This window comes from Panthera leo, chromosome B3 (genome assembly GCF_018350215.1).
Source record: "Panthera leo isolate Ple1 chromosome B3, P.leo_Ple1_pat1.1, whole genome shotgun sequence".
Taxonomy (NCBI): domain Eukaryota; kingdom Metazoa; phylum Chordata; class Mammalia; order Carnivora; family Felidae; genus Panthera; species Panthera leo.
This window is the reverse complement of record NC_056684.1, coordinates 120276603-120300927: the sequence shown is the minus strand read 5'-3', so window position 1 is coordinate 120300927 and position 24325 is coordinate 120276603. Positions and strand designations below refer to the sequence as shown.

General features: G+C 47.4%; 1 protein-coding gene across 2 annotated transcripts in view; it reads right to left on the bottom strand.

Moving 5' to 3' along the window:
* The window catches only part of IFT43 (intraflagellar transport 43), an 80787-nt gene extending 60673 nt beyond the window's left edge, over nt 1–20114 (bottom strand). For both annotated transcript variants that reach the window (XM_042943860.1, XM_042943861.1), the window contains exons 1-2: nt 20050–20114; nt 18854–18946 (exon numbers count right to left, since the gene is read on the bottom strand). In XM_042943860.1, the coding sequence (XP_042799794.1) occupies nt 18854–18946; nt 20050–20103 (147 nt within the window). In that variant the 5' untranslated portion in view covers nt 20104–20114. The remainder of the gene's footprint in view (nt 1–18853; nt 18947–20049) is intronic.
* Nucleotides 20115–24325: the final 4211 nt, after the last annotated feature.

Genomic DNA, 24325 nt, shown 5'->3' with positions numbered 1-24325 from the left:
ATGCATGCCAGCTGGAACAGGTTTGAAACGACAGAGAAACTACAAAAAGAACCTGTCTAGGCTAAAAAAAAAACAAAAAAAACAAACAAAAAAAAATTGCCCAATAACAAGAGAGACTAGAATGACAAGGGAAAGATTTGGGAAGGCCAAACCAAAGGACCATTTCCTTCCTTCACTTTCTAGGCACAGAGTAAATACATCTGCTCAAGAGACAGGTGTGTTCAATACGATGGGAGGACCAAAAAAGAACTCAGCCTAACCCTTAACCTCTGTAGTGCGGTCAGCCAACGGATGGGTTAAGGGTCAAGTCAGGGTCAAAAAGTGATGCCAACAATATACCATTAGTGAGCATTGTGCCAAAGCGTATTAAGAGGAATTCAACATAAGTCTCTGGCCTTGGAAAGTGGCTGTCTTTGCCTCATGTCACAAGATATGCTCTTCATACCGACAGAACAGCAGTTTGAAGAAGGGGTGACTAAATGCGGGGAGAAGGGCATCTGCCATAAAGAAGGAAAGGGGAAAAGCCATGATTTTAAAGGAGGGACGGAGGGACAGATTGGAGGAGAGGAGAGAGAGTCCTGGGTTCAAATCCTAGGACCGCCACTTTCCAGCTGTGTAGCCTTGGGCTAGTCGTGTCTTCGCTAAGCTCCTTTTCCTCGTGGGAAGAACAACAGTGGTCCCAAGTCTCTTGCAGATCCACTGTGAACACTGGAGACCATCTCTGGCACAGAGCACACAGTAAACGGTGGTGACGGTGGTGGCTATACTATTTACCAGAAATCACGATAGTACTAAACCACACACCCTGGCGGCAAGATCTGGAATGCCTAGGGCTGCAACAATAGGAAGTTTCCGGCAGGCGAACACTGCAGGGACCTGTATGTGGGGCTGCCTCGCCCAAGTGTCGTTCCAGGGGGCCAACTCTTACCTATTCCTGCTGCCCCGAAGATACAGAAATCCTTTAAAGTTGCCTTAACCAAGAAGAGGAAACCACAGTTCCGCTGCTCACTGACAACTAACCGTGATGCTCAGGATGACCACAGTGTCTGCCAGTTACTCTGGCGGGGTCACACTTCCCCAAATATTCCCACGTACCCCATAATAAAAGACCCATATCCCGTATCTCAATGTGCAGCCATCAAACTGCCCACTTCAAAGGACTCATGGGATGAGGCTGCCGGCAGTTTGCTGAAGTAGCTGATCCAAAGAGAACAGATTCCAGCCTCAAAAGTCATTCTTAAAATTTGTCCTGGATTTTTCCACCCTGGATGGCATCCTCTGAATCTCAGCTCTACCCCTCTGGGTCCTGCTAAATCAGCTCTCCCCTCTCCTTAGGTCTATACCTCCCAGACATTTACAAAGAAATGCCCTGTTCCCCCATACTTTTTGCAGTTCAGCTAAAATAAACATTCCTTCCAACTTTCATCATAAATTAAAACCGATACATTTCTGTCATTCTCTTAACTTTCAGTTTGCTAAAAATCCACCCGGCACATGTGGAGCCAGAAACGTGTACAACACTGAGGGTGTAAATTCCCAGAACTCCGAGAGGCTAGCCCTTCCTGGCACCTGTGAGTTTGTATAAGCACGGTCTAGACTTGCTCCCTCAACCAAATCCAGAGCGGGATAAGTTGGAGGAAGCTGAGAGCAGAGGAGTGAGCTGTGACCTTGATGCTTTAAGAAGCCTGATCTCTCACAAGACTCCTCAAGGGTGATGACAGAAAAGAAATGGAGGGAGCCTGAAGGAAGTATTCAACCATGGGCTGGCGGCCCCCGTCACGTGACCTAGAGAGCGCGATGGCGGGCTCCACTCCTCTCTTCGCTGCGGTGAGATGCCACACACCACAGGTCTCCCGCTGCAGCCCGACTTTGTCCTGACTCACTTGTGGAAGCAAGGGGAGAAGGCGCTAGCACACCACAAGGTCATGGCTGGAGGGCTAGCACCCACTCCACTTTGCCCCCCAACGTTTCAAGGAACTCAGTAATCCCAAAATCTAAAAAAATTCTACAACCGTGTTTCCCAAGCTTCTACATTTCATGGACTGTTAATATTTCAAAAAACTGATTTGTGGGGAGTAGGAAGTGGTTGGCAGTTCAGAGTTCACAATTTTTAATTTTGTTAGGGCTCTTTTTTATTTTTTTAAAAAAAAAATTTTTTTTAACGTTTTATTTATTTTTGAGACAGGGAGAGACAGAGCATGAACAGGGGAGGGTCAGAGAGAGGGAGACACAGAATCTGAAACAGGCTCCAGGCTCTGAGCTGTCAGCACAGAGTAGGGCTCTTTTTAAAAAAAAAAAAACACCATTTCTGGGGTACCTGGGTGGCTCAGTTGGTTGAGCCTTGGACTCTTGATTTAGGCTCAGGTCATGATCTCACAGTTTGTGGGTTTGAGCCCCATGTTGGGCTCTGCATGGTCAGCATGGGGCCTGCTTGGGATTCTCTCTCTCCTTCTCTCTCTGCCCCTTCCCTGCTTGCCTTCTCTCTCGCTCTCAAAATAAATAAACTTAAACACACACACACACACCCCATTTCCTCTCATGATCATTTCACTAAAGAAGGGACCTTTTCAATCTCCCCAGATTAGGAAGGACACAAATCAGGATAAAGAATGTTCCTTTTTTTTGTTTTTAATTTTTAAAAATGTTTATTTTTGAAAGAAAGACAGAGACAGAGGGTGAGCAGGGGAGGGGCAGAGAGAGAGGGAGACCCAGAACTCAAAGCAGGCTCCGGGCTCCAGAGCCTGAGCTGTCAGCACAGAGCCCGATGCAGTGCTTGAACTCACATGCTGTGAGATCATGACCTGGGCCCAAGTCGGATATGTAACCCACTGAGCCACCCAGGCACCCCAAGAATGTTCCTTTAATTTGAACCGCTTATGAAAAACTTACTACACTGTTCTTGGTTTTCTCGTGTTGGTAAAAACTTCCTCCTAGACCAGGGTTAAAACACACTACGTTCTCTGTCTTTTCTCAGCCTCTCAGTCCAAGCCCAAGGTTGATTTCTCAGGCTCTCATCCCACCCTTCCTCGAACAAGAACGGCAGAAGGCCAGCCACTCTACTCCTCCCAGGTGACGATGCTCTGACACGAAAGGCATGACCTAGGTGCAGTCCCTTAATCTAGAAATTCTGCTACTCAGTTTGAAGTTGTACGGGAAGACCTCCCACCCTTCAAATCATCCACTGCCAACTTCTCCAACTCTAGAGGCCTTTCTAGATTAACTTTTCAGAGTGCTCAGCACAGCGTGTGCCTGAATGGGTACTGACATCCTAGTGTCTGCATCACAGGTCTCTGGGTCTCTTTCGTGCCCGTGTTTCTGATCATTACTTCCGAGGGTACCACTGATGTCAGAACGCTTCCTGCCTGAATAAGCTAACGTACCTGTACGTCCCGTCAGTTACCCTGAGAGAAAATCGACACACTCTGTCTCTGAAACAACCACTCTCATTCTTTACTTGGCAACAGTATCACTTGAAAAAAACCACAGTGACTCTGAAACAATCCAAAAGCAACTGGCAGGTTCTGGATTCGGTAATAGGCGAGTAGTTTGCATTCGGCTAACCTCCACACAGATAACAACTATCAGCTCAGGGTGAAATACGTAAAACTATTCGAAGGCACCGGAGGGCAAACAAAAGCAGGCAGAAACTGGAAGGGACTTGACCCTTGAAAGAAAAAAGAAAAACTGTACTGGCCAAAAATCCATGTTAAAATGGATTTTCCCCTTGAGTGCACTCTCTTGTCTGGGCAGCAACTGAGCAGCACAGAACTAAAGCAGAAAGCTGCAGTTGTATTGGCTTGAGGACAAATTTGGGGGCTGCCAGAGTCACTAAACATAGAAAGGGAGAAATTCTGGGGCGCCTGGATGGCTCAGTTGGTTGAGCGTCCGACTTCGGCTCAGGTCATGATCTCACGGTTCGTGGGTTTGAGCCCCGCATCGGGTTCTGTCCTGAGAGCTCAGAGCCTGGAGCCTGCTTCAGAGTCTTTGTCTCCCTCTCTCTCTGCCCCTCCCCCACTCATGCTCTGTCTTTCTCTCTCTGTCAAAAATAAATAAACATTTTAAAAAATTAAAAAAAAAAAAAAAAGAAAGGGAGAAATCCTGGGAAGAAAGGAGCCCCAGATCTGCATTTGAACTCCCCTAAAATCCTTTAGGCTTACCTGAGCTGCATCATGAAACCCAGTGAAAAGCAACTGCTGAAGAGATAAAAAGAAAAAAACAAAAACATAAACAACAACAAAAAAACACCCCCAAACCACTGAGTGGAGATGAGATTTCAGCTGCTGCTCCCTGCAGGGGAAAGACATTGGTTTGAGTTCCAGCAACTTAGAGGTACTTGGTACATTCCTTGAGTGTGCCAGTGAAATCCCAAGTGAATCACACATTAGGAGTGAAGTTCATGTCCCAGGACTATGGGATTCGCTCTACGACTAAAGGGAAAACCAAAATAGACCTGACCTAACAGAGCCTCAAACCAAGTCTTGATAAATTCAAGGTGCTCTGCAAAGAATGAAACTGCCTACTAAAACAGAAACAACACTTTTCAGAGGAGAGTGACATAATCCAGAGTTTCCACAATGTACTGTCCACAAGGTCCTGTGTATAAATAAAGATGACTGGACATGTGAAGAAACATGAAAATGTGACCCAAAGGCAAAAGAAAAAAAACAACAAAAACTGACCCCAAGATGACCCAAATAACGGAATTAACAGATAAGGGTTTTAAAGCAGCTACTATAAATATGTTCAAGGACTTTAAAAGAAAAGATGGTCGTAATAAATGCACAAACGGGGAATCTAACAGAAGCGACGTAAAAAGGAAAGAAAGAGAAACAAATGGAAATTTAGAACTTAAAAGTTCAGTAGCTGCAGTGAAAAGTTTAGCTGGAAGACAGCAGAAGAAATTATCAGTGAAAATAGAAAATATCCAGTTTGAAGGGGAAAAAAAAGATAAAAGATAGGAAAAAATTACCAATGTTTTAGGACCAAAAAACACATGACAAACTAATGGGACAATATGAAACAGTTTAACACATATTGCAATTGGAGTCCGAGGGATAAGGAGAGAGAAAATGGGGCAAAGATAATTGAAGAAATAATGGCCTAAAGTTTCCCGAATTCGGCTATAAATACTGACTTACTGATCTCAGAACCTCGGCAAATACAAAGAAAATCACAGCTAGCCAGTCATAGTCACACTGCTGAAAACCAAAGAAGATAAAAAGGAAATCTTTAAAGCAGCAAAGAGAGGAAAAAAGATTTATATATAAAACCCATCCTCAGAAACAATGAAGGCCAGAGGGCAAAGGAAAGAGGATCTTTAGAGCGCTGAAAAGAAAAAAATTCTCAGCCCAGAACTCTAGGTGGATAGAACATATCCTTCATAAATGAGGGTAAAATAAAACTATCTTCAGATCAAGCAGGCAAGCAGGGAGCAGTTCTCTGCAAATCCGTACTATGAGACATGCTAAGGAAAGTTCTTCATGGTAAAGAGAAATGATGCCCAATGGAAACCTGGACCTACAGGGAGAAAGGAAGAACAGAAATGGTAAACATGTGGGTGAAATACAAGAGTCTCTTTTTCTCTTGATTTCTCCAAATGACAACTATTTAAAGTGAAATGACAAATGGTGCCGTGGAGTTTCTGAAGTAGGTTGTTTTAAAGTATGTGACGTCACCAGCACAAAGGAGAGAGGGGGTCAGATGCACTCACGCTGCTACAAGGCTCTCGCATGTTACGTGAAGGGGTATTATAGTCACTCCACATAGCCAGGGAGGAGTTAAAGATGTATATTCTAATCCCTGGGACCAAAAAAAAAAAAAAAAAAAAAGTATAAAAAAACTATACCTGAGGGGCCCCTGGGTGGCTCAGTCGGTTGAGCGTCCGACTTCAGCTCAGGTCATGGTCTTGCGGTTCGTGAGTTCGAGCCCCGCGTCAGGCTCTGGGCTAACAAACAGCTCAGAGCCTGGAGCCTGTTTCAGATTCTGTATCTCTCTCTCTCTCCCCCTCCCCTGCTCATGCTCTGCCTTTCTCTGTCTCTCAAAAATAAATAAATGTTAAAAAAAAATTAGCAAAAAAAAAACCTATACCTGAAAAGCCAATGGAGGGATTAGAATGGAATATAAAAAGCAATCAGCTAGTAACTGACATAATTCTGTTATATGGGGTAAAGGCACGTGACCAGAAATGTTTCCGTCTATCACCAGTGACATTCAACACCAGTCAGTACCGTTTTCCTGTAAAACATCATTCTGAAAAGAATATTTTACTATCATTCCACTCCTTCTCAGTAATTATCGCCATGCTACATAATGAGAAGAAATCTAGCCTGGCTAATGACTTCAGTGAGGCTTTCTGATCAGTCTCCTGGTTCCTAACCGACTAGATATTCTCTGTTCACAGCACACCCTCTCCCGAATCCTGGCGTTCCCCCGTGGACACCATTTCTCTGGCAGTTCTTTCAAGTAGAGCCTGTTCGTTGTTTAAAACTGCACAGAACAGGGTCCCAAGTGAGGCTCACTCCCCCAAAGTTCCTTGAGACGATTATTCTTCTAAATTATCATGGAACACTTCTCTTGAAACTTGTACTGTTCAGCTACATCGCCTCTCCTTCCTTCTTCATGTCTGTCACTAACAGTGCATGAGCACAGACTGATGAGATGCTAGGGCATGACTGCTCCCCAACCTGCCCCACCATCCTGAGCAAAGTCCATTCTCACATCAACAGTTCATCTAATGCTTAGCTAAGAGGTCCCTGACTCTTTAAATACCAATGACCTTGCTACTTTTTCCAACATGTCATAACCTGGAACTGCTCCATCCCTGAAATATCTAATCCCCTCCCTCCTTCCTTATCTAAGAACTTCTTCCTTGGTTTCACTTCCTTCTCCATCAACCCAGCTCACCCCCAAGGTCCATCATGCTATGCCTCCCTGCCTTGCCTCTTCAGCACATTTCCCGGAGAACTACCCCAAAACTGGATCAAGGCACCCATATACCTCCACTCTGTCAATACCCACCTGCTGAGGGCTGTTGGGAACCTGCACAATCATGCAAACTAAGGCCTATCAGGCTCGTGTTCTGCCTTCTTTTGGCTGGATCCTACCTGGTCTCCCTGCATCGGCCTTACTTTCCTTCAACCTGTACTCCTTACCTGGATGGGCCCCTGGGAATTACGGAGAGTTCTACACAGGAAAGGGATGCTAGGTCTCAATCAGGAGGCATTTTCGGTGTAAGCATTGCTGGTACACTGCCTAACAAGCTCTCTGAAGAAAGGCATCTGAATACCCAGGGCTCTTGTAACTATGAGCTATGATTTCTTTCCTCATTATAAATAGGTATTCACTTTCATAGCTCATTTTGAACACATAACTTTGAATTATTTTTCCTAAAGAAGGCCTCCAAACTGTGTAAGCTTGGGGCCCACAAAACCTGCAAGTATCCCTGACCACTGACTGCCAAAGCACTCCTTCTAAAACGCAAATTTGATCATAGCTCTTCTCTGCTTAAAACTCACACACTGGCACCTGGAGATCATGAATGGTCTGTAAGCTACCCAAAGGAATCAGAAGTTTTTCTTATATGTTCCTCTTAGAAACCCCAGAATATATAATGATGACTCCTACATCTGTTATCACTAGTTTTCAACTTTCCCTCTTAAGCTCCAGACCAAAACTTTCAACCGTTTACCTGACATACCTCTTTGAAAATCCTGAGGGTAACTCAAATTCAACATGCCCCAAACTGAAATAATGATCTCTTCTTGCTCCCCTCAGCTGAGGCTCTGAAATCCTCAGTCTCGGGGGCGCCTGAGTGGCTCAGTCGGTTAAGCGGCTGACTCTTGGTTTTAGCTCAGGTCATGATCTCACGGTCCGTGGGTTCGAGCCCCGTGTCGGGCTCTACGCTGACAGCTGCAGATACTGCTTGAGATTCTGTCTCCCTCTCTCTGTGCCCCTCCGCCCTCCTCTCTCTTTCTCAAAATAAAGAAACATTAAAAAAAGAGAAATGAGTCTCTTCTAAATTCCTAAAAACTGTAAATAAAATGAATTGAATTTAAAAAAATCATCAGTCTCAAAAATATCAATATTTATTCAGTCATGTTAGCTACACGTGGGATAAACTCCAGACTGTCCTTCTTCCTACCTCCAACAGCCAGTCTGCTACCACATCTTATCTATCTTTCCTTCAAAATGTCTATGGGTTGGGGCAGCACCTGGGTGGCAGTGGGTTAAGCATCTCACTCTTGGTTCCGGCTCAGGTCATAATCTCACAGTCATAAGACCGAGCCCCACATCTGGGTCCATGCTGAGTGAGAAGCCTGCTTAAGATGTTCTCTCTCTCTCCCTCTCTCCTACTGAGGTGTGCGCTCTCTCTCTAACATAAGAGTTTAAAAAAAAAAAAAATGCCTATGGGCACTGACCTCTCTTCTTCACCCCCTTAGCCAGGCTTTAGTCTGCTGTTCCCCACAGTAAGGTACATACGCCACCATAAGCAAGACAACTGGAGGTGGTCTGCTGATGTGCCTTCTAAAAACAGTCCTGCATTTTAATGTGAAACCTCAGACACCTCCATACCGCTAAATCCAACAGACCCTGCTCCCGCCCTCCTAGTGGCATCAAGCACTCTCGACCCCTCTCTCCTCCTTGACACTCTCTTGCCTTGGCTTCTGGATGCCACATGCCTGTGTTTCCCCCTCCCCTCCTTCACTGGCCCGTCCTCAATTTCCTTTTGCGAGACATTCTTTGGCTGTGTGTTCCTTCCACATGGATGTTCCCCAGGTTCTGTCCAAGGGCCTCTTCTCTTATTACACAGACTCTCCCTTACAGAGCTAGGCTTCCATTTACCACCTCAATACTAATGACTTCCAAATCTCCAGTTCCAGCTCAGGGCCCCGTCCCGAGCAGGTGTACCACACAACAAAGCTTCCTGGATGTGTCCAGCTAGGGGTGTCAGAGGCATCTCAAGCTAACCTGCCCCTAAAGTGAATGCATCATCCCTCCCACACCCACTTCACCTTCACTGGACAAGTGACTTACTGAGGACCTACAAAGTGACAGGCTCAGGCACTACTTCTGGAGCTTGCAATTAGTGAGGGACAAGGACCTAAATAATGACACAGTTACAAACTGTGGATAAGATGATAGAAAAAGTTAAAACAAAACAAAACAAAACAAAGCTAAAGACAATGTAATAAAGGGAGGTAATTAAAAAAAAAAGGGTAATATTCTCATTTAAGAAGGAGTGATGGGGCACCTGGGTGGCTCAGTCAGTTGAGCATCTGACTCTGGCTCAGGTCATGATTCTCACAGTCTATGGGTTCAAGCCCTGGGTAGGGCTCTATGCGGACAACTCAGAGCCTGGAGCCTGCTTCGGATTATGTGTCTCCCTCTGTCTCTGCCCTTCCTCTACTTATGCTCTCTCTCTCTCTCTGCCTCTCAAAAATGAATAAATGTTAAAAAAAAAAAATTAAAAAGGAGTGATATTCACATTGAACACAGTGGAAAAGAGAAGTCGGAGTCAGCCCAGCAAAGAGGAGGCATGAACGTTCTAGGGATCCACTCCAGTCCACTCCATTCTGTAGTAGTCTAGGAAGCTAGAATAAGTAGGGGACTTCTCAGCAAAGTGAAGCTCGTTCCACATGGGACAACAACCAGGTGGCAGGCGTGAAATGAATCTGCGGATGCAGGCAGGCACCAAATCACACAGGTTCAAGGTAAGGACTTAGGGTTTCTTTTAGCCTAAGTGCAAGGGGTGTCTAGTAAAGGGTCCCGAGTACGAAGTGAACGAGGCACCTCTGTATAAGCCCACTCTAGCTGAACTGCAGGAGGGCAGAAGTACAAAAGATGAGTCCAGGGATAAGGTGGCTGCCACAGTCCAGGTAAGTTAACAGTGGCTTAAGCCATTTCGCCAATTCTTGATAATTTTTTTTTCCTAACAGAATGGCATTGATGGTCATAGATTTTGCTAAGTCTTTGCTCTGGGAACCTTGCCTGAATATGAGTCAATTCTCATTACGACAAAAGTATCATGATCGTGAAAATTTTCACATACAAAAAAAAAAAAAAAAAAAAAGATTTCCGAGCACATGCCAGTATTCTACTTATTTCAAACAGGAGTCACGTCAAATTCTAATGTTACAACAGAATCTGAAGTCTTTTGAATTGGGTCGTAAGCAGATATGACCTGGGTTGTTAAATTACATGTATGTTCTTTAATGCAAATTAGGGATGCTGAGCTGAGGGTTGTCTTCCCTGAGGCTATGCAACAGTCATGCGTCACGGACACCAACTTGACTTGTGTCACCGATTCCTGTACACATATTTTTATTAAGCATCTAGCATATTCTTGTCATAGCAGAGTTCTGAATACTTAGTCTCTTATTGTGTGAAATTAAAGGACATTTTCTAAATCCTAGCAGATGGCGACTAATTCGGTGTTACGTCCATTATGGACAGATTTCTCTCCAGGGTCACCAGGATCTATGCTCAGAGGAATCCTCAGAGAAAGCTAAGAACTTTCAGGACATAAATGAAGGGTGAACGCTGTAAACCGCTGGACTACGAGGCGCCCCCTCATAAAGGATGAGCCCGGAGAGTGACAAGGCAGGGGTACTGCACTTGAGCACATCTCTGAGATTTTCCTGACCGGCCAACACAAACGCCTGCAGTGAAGTGTAATGGCTGCACGGAAGATGCATCAGTGAAAGGCTAGAAAAACGTGGAAAGGTCAGTCTCACCTTCACAATATTACCAGTTACTTCAGCGTCATATAAGAAACACTGGCCTCATGTGGTTCTTTGTTAAAAAAGACGACGGGACGGGTTTGGGATGATCTGAAAACCATCTCTTTGCTGGCAAAAGTCCCTCCCAACCATTACTCCCTCGCTGGTAGGGTCAATGGCCGCACTAACAAAGCCAGCAGGCCACGCTCTCTCCCTCACCTCCAGGACTGGCACATGCTCATCTCTCTGCTTGGGAGTATTTTCTCCTCCGCCCCTTCCCTGGGCTAACATCTACTCACTCTTCCAAGTCTCAGCTCAGATGTGATTTTTCCCTAGACAACCGTTCTGGATGTCCTCAGGGCTCAAAGGGGCGCAACGTAGGTATTCCTGTATTTTGCTGTGTTCACCCCTGCCTGGCACTTAATTCTCTGCAGCCCCCGGATCAAAGTTCTGAGAGGACAGGGAGCATGTCCGGTTTCTCACTGGGTTGCCAGCTCTAAGCACAATGCCTGGCACGTAGAAAATCCTCAGTTTAGTTTCACAAGTGAATGAATGAATAAATGAATAGATATTACCTTCTACTCCAAGGTCACTGGGGGTCACCAAGGTCACTCTTGCCCTCCGCACTTTCTACCCACATTTCTCCAGAATGACAGAATGATATATGTCAGCAATTAAAGATGATTCTTTGGGGCGCCTGGGTGGCTCAGTCGGTTAAGCGGCCGACTTCGGCTCAGGTCATCATCTCGCGGTTCGTGAGTTCAAGCCCCGCGTCGGGCTCCATGCTGACAGCTCAGAGCCTGGAGCCAGTTTCAGATTCTGTGTCTCCCTCTCTCTCTGACCCTCCCCCATTCATGCTCTGTCTCTCTCTGTCTCAAAAATAAATTAAAAAAATAAAAAATAAAAAATAAAGATGATTCTTTGGAAAGACCACCAACCTCTAGACAGAGGGTTGGGTTTTGAGAAGGAGATGGAAAGAGACTAGCGGATAACTGGTCTGTGGCACAGGCAGAAAGGCCACTAAAGGAGACCAATAAAATAGCTCTCAAGTGGCACCAAGAATTCTCATCAAAAGGCTCCTTCCTCATCCACATGTTTCTGGTCCTAAGGGCCAGTTAGTACTGTGAAATATAAATATCTCCATATCTTAACCAGAAATGCAATTGAAGATATATGGACAATACCTCCTAATTCTCATCTAACGTGGATGACAATAACGGCTGGCGTGTGCCAGGCACTAGGCCAAGAGCTTTGTATGTGCTCGTATTTAATCCTCCAACAACTGCTAACAGAGAACTACTACTGTTATCTCCATATGATCTATTGAGATGAGAAGCCAGGCTTAGGGCATTAAGGAACTTTCCCAGGATATTCACCTCATAATTGGCAGAGCAGGGATTAAAGACGAAATGATAATCCTGTCCACTTGTCAGGTTGTGCAGATCACGAGAACGACAGCTAACTTAGTGGGGCCCTGGGCTAAACTCTTTACACTTATTTCGCATTTAGCCCTGCCCACAGGTGCCTAAGAGAACCTTCGAGTGGCATTCAAGCACTATCTTTCACCCCGAGACCCGCAGGAAGTCAGCGAGAGCGGTTCCCTCTGGCTTTCCAGATAGCAAAATGAGTCACGAGTTATTAAAGTGTGTCGTGCGGGGACAATGAAAGAGCCTGAGCCGGCGCTGGAGGAGAATCTCAAGATGCTATTTCTAATGGCGGCCTCTACCCTCAGTTGACATTCCCTCCCACACAGTGGTGGCCCCAGGGATGGTGAGCGACGGGCATCGCCCACCCTGAGGGAGAGTTCAAAACTGAAGCATGCGAAGCATGACACAAACATGAAGTGTGGAAAACGCATTCCTCGCGAACGGTTCCCCGTCAAATTCCCCACATCCCTCTTCAACGACGTTATCAGGAGCATCGTTCAACCCGGCCCATTGGAGCGCGCCTACGAAAAAGGCTGAAAAATGTGACCAATCAGGAAAGTTATTTTTGTGAGAAAGAAGAAAAATGTCACCAAAAAGGGTCAGGAGATAACCCTCCTGGGCCGAAAATAACTGCCCGGCTGGCAGGGCCGTCAGGGAACAGGCGGAGGACGAGAGACGTAATGCAGAGCGCTGAGGGAGCTCCAGTGGAGTGAAGCGGCCGAGGGATGAGGAAATTGGCCTAATTTGGGAACATGAGCCCAACGGCATTGCTCAGATTCCTGCGAGAGAATCTGGCTAACTTTCAGTTCTGCGTCCTAGGAGGAACACTGAAGGGATGGGGGGGGTGGAGAGAAAGGGAACAGCTGTGACTCAAACATTTCTCCAGACAAGTGGATGAATAAGGGTCATCAAGCGAGAACCAACCCCCGCTCCAGAAGGATTCCCGGGGAGTAACCCAAAAGCCACTCTCTGCTGGGAGCTCTGTGCGCCGACCTGTCCGGCAGGTAGAAGAGGTCAGGTGGTGGAGAAGCACCTGGCTGGAGTCACAGAGACGAGACTAGAGTCGGAGATGAGCTGAATGACTCTGGACCAGTCACCCAACCTCTCAAAGTCTCAGTGTCTTCAAAGTAAGATGAGGTCAGTGGAGCACCCAGTTCAAGAGCTCCCGTGAGGCTTACGTAGGACATTGTGTGCAATTAACAGAGAGGTAGCAGCTGTTCCAATGCAAACCAAACTTATTATTAAAAGGACAATCTGCAAGCCAAAAGTTAAGCCGCAAAGAGGTCTAGACCCAAGTGAGAAGTGTTCATCCAAAAGACAGGCCAGCCCTGGGCAGGTTTTGCCCGAGATTACTTTCCGCCAACAGCATCGTCCGGTAATGTAACATCATGTTAGAGAGCGCCTGGTCTTTTCTTGAAGGAGCTGCGTAAGAGCAGAATCATTTGAATCAACAGAAGGTGAAAGGTCAAACAGAGAAATCCAGTTCAATTCTCAGAGCTGCCCTGACAGGAGGAAGTTAGACACTGCAGGCAGGAAGACACTCACCATGGAATCATCTTCCAGTACAATTCTCAGCAACCGTAATTGTTCAGCACCCATACCAAATACCAAACCAATAGCAAACTGCCAGCTGAACTAGGCATCTATGACCCACACCTGATTTGTGACAGGTGGCCCCATAACCCCCAAAAAGAGAAGAGTGCAGTCATAAACTTTCTTGGTGCTTACTGTTTTTTGAGAGATTCCCGTGCGTCGGGTACTGGGCTAAGCACGTTATGTTCGTTACCTAATTTCGTCTAAAGCAGGAACTAGAACTCTAACCAACTCCGAGCTAGTAAAACTTCACCAAGAGCTCATCTTTCAGGTGACTCAGTACAACTAGACAGTTGACGTTCTTTGAAATTATCTGAAATTTCCAGAATGACTAAGCAAATAAAGAGACATTCCCTCTCGTCTCAGAGAGGGAGGAAGCATTTAACAACCTGGACTGCGCCGCCGGGATCCTAGAGGCAGAAAGGCCCAAATGGTTACAGAGAAAATGGGCAGAAGGAAAAGATCCACAAGAGCTGACAAAGGCAACTCAGGCAGGTATCCTGGGATTTCAGGGCATCTAATCTTCCACCGAACTCTACACAACTTTAAATTAGAAATCTGGAGAGGAATATGGATTTGTTGTTGTTATTACTAAAAATAATTCTTTCCTGTCATACCCAAATCTCTGAATAAAACCTTTGTATGAATTGTTTTTTGAAAGAATGATGACACATTGGTTGCAAATGGCCCACTCAACAGCCCTTCTCCTCTTCTCCCTAACTCCAAACCCCAGTGTTATGGCTGTGGCAACATGCCTGGTTGAAAAGTCCCTTGAAATTTACGGTGGTTTTTAAGAGCCAGTTCTGACCAATGAAACGTAACTAGAAGTCTACTTGGTGAGGTCTGTGGCTACTGTTTTCCTCATAAGAAGGAACAAACTTAGCTGGCATGCACCTTGAACTCTTCTACTATGGCCCCTCCTCCTACCTAGAATGCAGATCTGATGCCCGGGGAACCACCAGCCAGCTCACAACCATAACAGTGAGAACAAGCCTCGAGCCACAGGTGGCGGAGTCAGAAGCCAGGAGGCCCCGGGGTAATGCAGGATATTGCCCAGTCACTGCACCTGCCCTGTTCTGCCCTCCACTGGACTTCCTGCTATTAGAAGACTCATGCCTGCTTGATTCAAAAACTGGGGTCAAGTTTCTGATCCATGTGGTCGAATTCAATACTGAGAGATACACAAGGGTACCTGAAAATCAATCCGTCCTGAAAGACCAGGAGTTTTAAACTTCAATGGAAGTAGCACACGGCAGATGAAACGTGAGTAAATCTGAACAGGTGTACGAAAGGAAGGAGTGGCAAACTGGACAAGGGAGGCCGCATGTAAGCAAGCACCAGTATCGGTGCCAGCCAGCTCCGGCCAGCTGTCGCCATGGGGGGACGCCGGCCCAGCACTCCCACTGTGCCAGAACTTCTGATTTTAAAGAGAAGCCCAGAATCTGGATTTTCACGTGAAGTTTCCTAATTCATAAACAACCCAATGAAAACATTTTAAACGCTGTGCGGATCAAACAAGACCTGACCGTATGCCACATTCAACCCAAAGGCTCCCAGGTTTTAATCTTAATAGAGGGGGTTAAGGCAAAATAAAAAGAACATCTAAGTTCCAGAGAGATAATAATGATTAGTAACAAACTGCGAGCCATGTGCCAGATTGTGTGAAGGGCTTGCATCTATTAGCTCATGTTTTCTTTTCAGCCGCCCTGTGGAGGATGTGAAATGATTATCCCCGGCTTATCGATGAGGGAACTGAGGCTGAAAGAGGTTAAATAACTTGCCCGGAGTCCTAGGCTTCATGGGTGGCCGAGCCAGGATTTCAACCCAGGCCCGTATGACCCTGAGGCCGGCGCTCTTCCCCACTCTTCCTAAGGCATGCCCGCACACCCAGGAAGCACAAACACTGCTTTGGATCACTACTAGTTTACCTGTGGATAAATCAGTCAGAGCCCTCGAAGGGACTTCCAAGTCAGTTTGACAAGAGACCCAGGCTCACATCCTCCTACGTCGCTGTCCTTTAATAGAAATGGCAAAGCATTGGCCAGTGCCCGTCTATTTGCTAGTTTACCGAGCGAACGCACATGTGCGTAGTGCCGTTCAGTTTACCAAAGCACGGTCGAATGCATCCCTCTCGTAATCCCCGCAGCAACCTGGTGGTATTGTTACCACCACCTGCCAGATAATGAAATGGGAGATTAGAGAGAGGAGTGGACTTGTTCAAGATCCAGGCCATTAGCAGAGCCGGGTCTCAGGCTCTGGTCTGTCCAAGCCGTGTGTTCTCTCTACTCTGGCAGGATGCGCCTCTTCTTCCCCCACCAGAGCGTCCAACTCCACCACCCTGCTTCAAAATCATCATTCCTACTTAACTACAGGAACTGCAGCTGTCTGACCGCCCCCAGGTACCATTAAGTACGTTTTCATGGATAGCTTCATCCTAGAATATAGTCAGCGAGAGGGCAAAGAAAAATATATCAAGTCATACACTCTGAATCGGAATGTAAATGGGCACACACACAAGTCTCAGGATCTAATTTTAGAAAGAAACAGCCAAAATGTCCCACACAGCACAGTGAGCATCTGGCCCTGAGGGAGGCTGCCCACACAGCCCAGGGAGACCAGGAATGCTGCATTTCTGATGTGCATGTCACAGCCAGGCACCGGTTGGGTGAAGAACAGAATGACTTTTCATCACGTTCTCCCAGAAAAATGCTAAGGCCCAGAGGTAGGTATCCCTGGGGAAATCAGTAGGTATTCCAGAGAGGCTGAAACCCTGAAAAGTTCATCCCAGTCTGCAACTTTGAAGTTAGGTACTCACAGGACTGACTCTCAGCTGGGAGCCAAGGGGAAGGCGATGGGCGGCTGAACGATGCCTACCGACCCCAGCCTAGAAGCTGATTTGGTGTGGGGGTGACACAGAGCCTCAAGGCCGTCAGGTCATTCCAGGACATCCTTCCTGGCCCACCACCTAACCATGACGGGCGGCTAGAATCTCCTTCACAGTTAAGTAGTTAAGCAGACGTGTGATTAGTCCTTCTGGCTGCCAGTGATCATGGGAATAGAAGTTCCATGATGGCAGGAGATTCTGTCCCTTTTTATCACTGAGATATGAGAACCCTGTAAAATGGTACCTGGCACACAGTAAACTTCAATAAATATTTGTTGGACAAAGGAATAAATGATTTGCTGTTGAGATGCATCCTTGTAGACCCACAGTCTAAAGTGGCCAGAGGCCAAGAGGAGACTTCCATTAACCTAGTCACGTGCTTGCCCAGTTCTCTTTAAAGACATCCACGACTGCTGTTCGAGTCGCAGTATGGACCGCAGTTCCATACCCAGTGTTGGGTATATGTGTTCTCTCACCGTCTTCCTAGATTCTACCACGGCTCCCCTGAGCTGTGCTTCCAGTGCGCCACCCCAACCCCCACCCTGCAACACTCCTTCTCAGCTTCTAAGGGCCCCATCGCACACGGTGTACTTCACCCCGAGTCTTTGCACTGTCAACGGCATGCCTGTTCCACGCTGGGCACTGTGATCAACAAAGGGGTACAATGGTAAAGCACAAACTGACTTCCAAAAGCTCACATCTTGTGAGGGAGCCAGGCAGGTAAACAATTAGAATACAACATAAGAAGCGCCATAATGTAGGTGCCGTGGCCAAAATCACAAACTGACAACCCTCAGGCCCAATCTGGTCCATATGACGAGTTGTCATAATTGGTTGCTAACCTGTAAAAATGTGTTGCTTTCTCACCACATTTTAGATGGCCAGCATCTCTTGGAAAATCAGAGGATCCGGCAATACCGGGTATTCTCCAGTATCACTAGCTTTCGCTAGGCAGTGATACAGGGGACATGTGCCACAAACAGCCACCACCCCCACCTTCCCACAACCTTCCCACAACCCCTTTCTATAGTAAGTGAGAAAGGGAAAGATAAACTGAAAGGGCCATGTACAGAAATGCTGGAGAACTTGCTTCCTAGAAGGGTGAAGAACATCCCAACACATGTGATATGTAAGTAGCTGTGTCTGTGTCTTGTCCCCAGCATGCTTTGCTCATGCACCTGCCGAGCCCATTATAATGGCTTTGCCGCGTAGATCCCTTCATCTATCTTATACCTGCTAGGGCCAACGAGCTGGATAACTGAGAAGCCAGGTTTCCTGCTGCTTGGGAACTGTCTCGTGGGGCAAACAGATCCATAAAAAGAAAATGAGCACACGACGTGAGAACATATACGCGTTCTATAATAGGTACCACGGGCACCAAGAAGAAGGAGCCCTAAGATGGCCTGGAGGAGTTAGGAAGAACTGACGGAGGGATTACCCTGAAACTGACTCTTGAAAAGGGCAAAGTTTGCTCAAATGAACAGAGGAAAGTGCAAAGGGGCTCTGCGTAAACTTCCAAAAATAGCGCCCTGGCATTAAAAGTGTTGCTCATCAGGATTACCCACCCTCCACAGAGCAGCTGGATAAATTCCCACAATTCCAGGGCACTCGGAGAAGTTTCCAGGAAAGTAAGGCCAGTACTAATCCCCTTCCTGCCTGAAAACTGTAGAAAGTGCAGGTCACCGCTGAGAGCAAACGTCCAGTTGTGTAATCCAACCTTACGTCATCAGCATGCCTCACTGGCATTTATTCGGTAGAAATAAAAACCTGGATTTCTCCGGGATTTTCAGACTTCCCAGTTACCCCTGTCTCAGCAAGCTGAAGAACATTCTCCACTGAGAATATAAAGCAATGCAGAAACTACTCTGGCATCAAAGAAAAACGTTCTTCTGTCATTTCCTGCAAATAGGACAAATGCCAAGGAAGGGAATCCCCAAATCAAGACAGGAGGAAGGGCTGGTGTCAACGAGAAGCCATATGGAATACCAAATCCTTGCTGATTAAGTAATTACTAACTCTGGGGCACCTGGTGGCTCAATCCGTTAAGCGACCGACTCTTGATTTCAGCTCAGGTCATGATCTCACGGTTTGTGCTGTTAGCACGGAGCCTGCTTGGGATTCTCTCTTTCTCTCTCTCTTTCTCTCTCTCTCTCTCTCTCTCAAAATAAATAAACTTGCAAAAAAAAAAAAAAAGCAATTACTAACTCTTAGCATTTTTTTGTAACACCCACCTCTCCAGTCAGAATCGAAGAGGAGTTCTTGTTACTGAGATGATTGTCCACTTGAGCTGACTCCTGCTGAGCTCGGCGACCCATCTTGGGCCCCTGTAAGGAGAGATGGGGAGCGCTGCTGACCCAAACATCTTTGAGCCACTATGAGGACAAGAATTCTGGGAAGGTAAGCAAGGACAAGATGTATGAAGACGTGGTGGAGGATGGGATTTGAGTAACTTGAATATATTTCTCAAAAATGCTCCAAACCCTGAAAACAAAGCACCTGACATCATTTCTATTTAATAGGAAAATATGAAATTCCTGGATTAACGATCACAAGTTTCTCTCTTAACTACCAGAGATCTTTCCTACCCACAGAAATGCAGCTAGACTTTCCTCTAGAAGGAACAGAGATCTCATGTCAGGCACTGGATTAAATGCTTCCCATGCGTTATTCCATTTCATTTTCACTGCAGCACTTTGAAGTAGATATCAACGTCTCCATTCTAGAGACAAGGAAACCGAGGTTCGGGAGGGTTCACTTGTTTTAATTAAAAAAAAATTTTATTATAATTGACACACAATGTTAGCTTTTTTTTTTTTTTTTAACCCAGTAAGCAGCTTCATACTCCATTTGACCTCAGCTCCTAGCCATTCCTCCGTGTTAGAAATCCGAGTCTTGATTTCCTAAATCATAAAACTGAAGTAACGCCCACCTCCTCGTGGGAACTCCGGTCAAGAAAAGGCCACTCCAGCCTGCCTGCCTTCTTTTCAGGCGTTAAAACACTGCGGTTTTTACCATGAACTTCTGGCAGGTGAAGTCCCACGGAAAAAGCCCTAGGGTAGGTGCAAGTGCGACCCTGACCAGGATCTCCCCCCCACCCCGCCCCAATCACCCTTCAGATATGTCCTTTCTAGGGGAGTTAGCACTCGGGACTCCAGAAAGCGCAGACTGGCTGGGAAATTTCCCACCGGTTCCGGAGGCCTGCAGGCGCAGGATCTGTTTTCTGCTTTTGGAGAATTTTAAAGAAAGCACACTCCAGGCCGGGGGCGGGGCAGCTGAGGCCGCCTCTTCCTCGGCCTCACCCCTGCGCGGCTCTGGGCCCGGCCGCTGGGGACAGGCCAGGCCGAGGCGCCTCAGGGACGCCGAGCCGGCTAGGTCGCTCCTCCCCACCCGCCAAATCCTAGCCCCAAATCCCCAAGTCAATCCTCACGGAGGTGGCCGAGCCGCGGCGTCGCTCCTCGCCTAAGTCCAGCACGTCCTCCATCTCCGCGGCCGCCTGACGTCACTTCCTGGAAACCAAGCGGCCCAGTCGCGTCCCTGACAATGGCTCCGCCCCTTCATCTCAATATTTAAAGGATCCGTGGCATCATTCCTGGATTCCGTGTGCCACCTTTGAATTTAAACCAAAACTTCCCTAAACTTCCTCGCTTGACAGTTCTGGAAGAAACCTCCAGATATTAAATCCCGCTAAGGCTGGTCCTGTGGGACAGTGAAAAAATGTTAGTGTTTAGGAACTGTCTACACTTGTAGATCTGTTTAAATATTATTCAGTGCAGGGTTGTCTCGGTGGCTTAGTCGGTTGAGCGTCCAACTTTGGCTCAGGCCCTTTTTCTCACAGTTTGTGAGTTCGAGGTCTGCATCGGGCTCTGTGCTGACAGCCTGGAGCCTGCTTTGGATTTTGTGTCTCCCTCTCCCTCTGCCCCTCCCCCACTTGTGCTCTGTCTCAAAAATAAACATTAAAAAAATTTTTAATTTAAATATTAAGTGCAAAGCATTAGCTAATAGTAGTAATTAAATTGATCCTTCCTATTTAGCTTCCTATATAGCCCTTGCAATGTACAAACGACCTTCACAGTTATTAGCTCACATGAAGGGCATAATAACCGTATGTGGAAAAACAAGATGAGTTGTATTGTTTCCATTGGACAGTAAAGAAAACAGGCTTACAGGTGGGGGAGTGGGGGGGGGGTGTCAGGTGCAAATAGTTTCTAATAGAAAATGCAATATATACAATCTCTGCCTTCAAGAACTTTACGAAGAGGCTGAACAAAGATGTCAAATACCTTAGTAGTAATAACATTCAAAAGCATAAGTAATCTCTCCAACAGCCCCACAAAGTGAGCACCAGTGATATCTGCATTCAACAATTGAGGATATACGAAGGTGCAAAGATGTGGCTTGAGGGAAATCATCTGAGTGCTAAGCAGCAGAGCCAGTTCCTTTTTTTTTTATTTTTTAAGTTTATTTACTTATTTTGAGACAGTGACAAAGAATGCACATGTGGGAGGGGCAGAGAGAGGGAGAGACAGAATCCCAAGCAGGCCACATGCTGTCAGCACAAAGCCCAACGATGTGGGGTCAAACTCACAAACCATGAGATATCAAGAGTCCAAGAGTCGGAGGCTTAACCAACTGAGCCACCCAGGTGCCCCCGCCAGGTGCCTTTGTGATACCAGATCTTACAAGATACTTTTCTCCTGCACATATTACTGGGTACCAGCCATTCTCCTAGGCTAACCGAGGAAGATATCCCTCCAATTCCCAGCCTAATGGGGCAAGCAAGTTGAGTCTTCATTGATTCTTCATGTAAGATCCCCAGGTCAACACCACTGGCCAGGTCCCTGGTCCTGATCAGCTGGAACCCCCAGAGAGATGGTCTCATGGTCCTGAAAGTGAGCAAGATATCACTGGGCATAAGGTCAAAAAAGTGAGCAAGATATCATGCTGGGCATAAGGTCAAGATGACCACTGCTAAAACGTGAGGACTTGAGAGTGGAAGTGGCACCCCTTAAAAGTGGATTGCAAGCATTTCTTCAATACCCAATAAATTACTCAATTCAACTGGGCATCCACACATGTTTACTGGTTAGGGCCGTGTGTTCACATGCCTTGTGACAGCAACAGCACTGCTTGGATGTCAGAAGATTTGAGGTCTTATCCTGGCTCTGCTGATAACTACCTGTGTGGCCAGGCAGAGCCCTCTGGACCTGTCTCCTCCCTTGTAATTGCTCTTAGAGATTACCCTAAGATCTGATTCTCAATGAAAATACCCTGTTAGATTTTAACCTGAAGAAACATCCATTGCCAAAATCTGAGACAGATGAAATATAGGCTCCGATGAATCCTTTGTTTTCTTCTTCCTTGGTACCAGATGAGGAAGAAGGGCTTACTCTTTGGATTTTTCCAAAATCCATAACCTACTTCCCTGCTTTGTGTGAGCTCATAGCTACACTGCCACCACCTTAAAGCCAGTTTTCAAACCTTTACCCTCATTTCTTCCCTGCCTTGCTGAAAGCGAAAGGTGCCTGGTGCTCACTCTGGGCAGAAAGAAAGGCTCTGGAATGGTGGCTTCCAGACCTTGCTGAGCACCCGAACCACCTGTGAGGTTTATTATACTACTCTTTTTTTTTTTTTTAAGTTTATTTATTTTGAGAGAGAGAGAGAGAGAGAGCAGAGGAGGGGCAGAGAGAGAGGGAGAGCGAGAAAATCCCAAGCAGGTCCTGAGCTGTCAGCAGAGCAGCACGCGGGGCTCGAACCCATGAACCCATGAGATCATGACCTTAGCCGAAACCAAGAGTCGGATGCTCCACCTACTGAGCCACCCAGGCGCCCCACCTGTGAGGTTTATTAAAAACACATGTGCCAGGGCCCCACCCCTGGAGGGTGATTTGGTAGAGGTGGAGTCCAGAAGGATATAATTTTAATTTTCCTCCCATCTTGCAAGTGTTTGCTTAAATGCCTCAGTAACACAGCAACAAGCTGTGTTGCTGTCACCCTATTTCAAGTTTCAGCAGTCCCAACCCAGGCACTCCATATTCTACCTCCCTGCTTTATTTTCTGCCATGGCACTTCTCTTTTATCATAATACATGAATTACTTGGTTTATGGCCTTTCCCATGCACCTACCCACCCCCTGTGTAAGTTCCGTTAAGGGCAAGGGCTTTGTTTAGTAGTTTGTTTTGTTCACTGCTGCGTCCACAGAGCCTAGAACAGGGCCCGGCACACAGTGAAGGTCATAAATATTTCTCGAATGATGGCTGAATTTCAGAGGCAGTATTGCATGGGACGTGCATAGACTCTGGCAAGAGACTTCCTGCCTCCAGATCTCAAGGTTGGCACCTACTGGCTATATACTGTAGGTAAATTACTTTTAAGCTTTCTACACCTAGATTTCCTCTTGTTACTCAAATGACAACAATGCCTACCCAAACTAGAGGGGCTGAGTGAACTATCACCTCCGCCACCCATAAGCGTGTGGCCTTTAAAAAAAAAAAAAAATTGCTCTGTGCCTCAGTTTCCTCAACAGTAGCCTGTCCAGTTTCCTCAACAGTAGACTGCCTCAGTTTCCTCAACAGTAGACTGGAATTCTGTGAACATCCCAGCGGCCTAGGAGCCAGGAGCAGGGAACTGACCTCACAGGAAGGGTCCAGGAAGGCTGGGTGAGGTGGGGTGGGGTGGCTGGAAGCAGCACTGATTCCCAGGAGTGATCGGGAGGCTGTGTGGCTGGGAAGCAACGCGCCTTGCCTTCTCTGAGCTTCTCGTGGGAAAAGACCCAGAAGCTTAGTTGGAGAAGAGGAACGAGAGCGAGCGGAGGGAAAACTTCCCCTCACCCATCTGGGAAATGGGCTGGGGCCAACTGCTGACTTTGCGCTCGCTGGCGCGGCTCCCTGCGGAACCCTCGGCGGGGAGGGAGGCTGCGAACATCTGGAGGACATTTCTGCGAGAGCGGCTGCCGAACGGGGCCGGGAGAAGAGAGAGGTGCACTTGTGCGCACGTCGGGCCGAGAGGGAGGCCGTCCCCGCAGGCTCCGGTCCCGCGGCCCTCGCCCTCCCCCGCGGCCCCTTTTCTCCAGCACCCCCCCTCCAGTCCCTCCCCCCCCCCCGCCCCCGCCCTGCCCGCCGTCCGGGCCCCGGCCCGCCGCGCTCCTTCACTGGCGGCCTCGCCTCGCCAGAGGGCACCCTCGATCTGCCGGAAAACGCCACCATTTTCAATGGCCCTGGAGCATCTCCAAGCTTCAGCCCGCCGCCCGACTCCAGGCTTGTCAGTGAAGAATCGGGGCCAGGATCGCCGCGGAGCTGAGCCCACCTCCAACCCCGCTCCCCGGCCGGGCGTCGCCCCCCACCCCCGAGGGTGGGCACGGCCGCCCCAGAGCGGGCCCCGCGCGCGCCCCTGCCCCAGTCCCTGCCCCTTGTCCCGCCGGGCGCGGGGGCGGCCCGGGGGCCGGGGGGCCCGGGCCGGAGCGAGAGACGGGCCCCGAGGCGAGAGGACGGACTGACAGCTGGCGAGAGGGCGAAGGAGCTGGGGGAGAAGGAGGGAAGGGATTCGTCGGAGTAACTTTCCAGAAAAACAGTCAACGTGTAGCAGGAGTGACTCCAAGAGGGGAAAAAAAGTTCAGTTACCACGTCGAGCGAGAGGACTCGCAAAGTATTTTTCAAATGGGCTCGGCTTTTCCTGTGCCTGTTTAAAACATTAAAATCGTGCTGCAA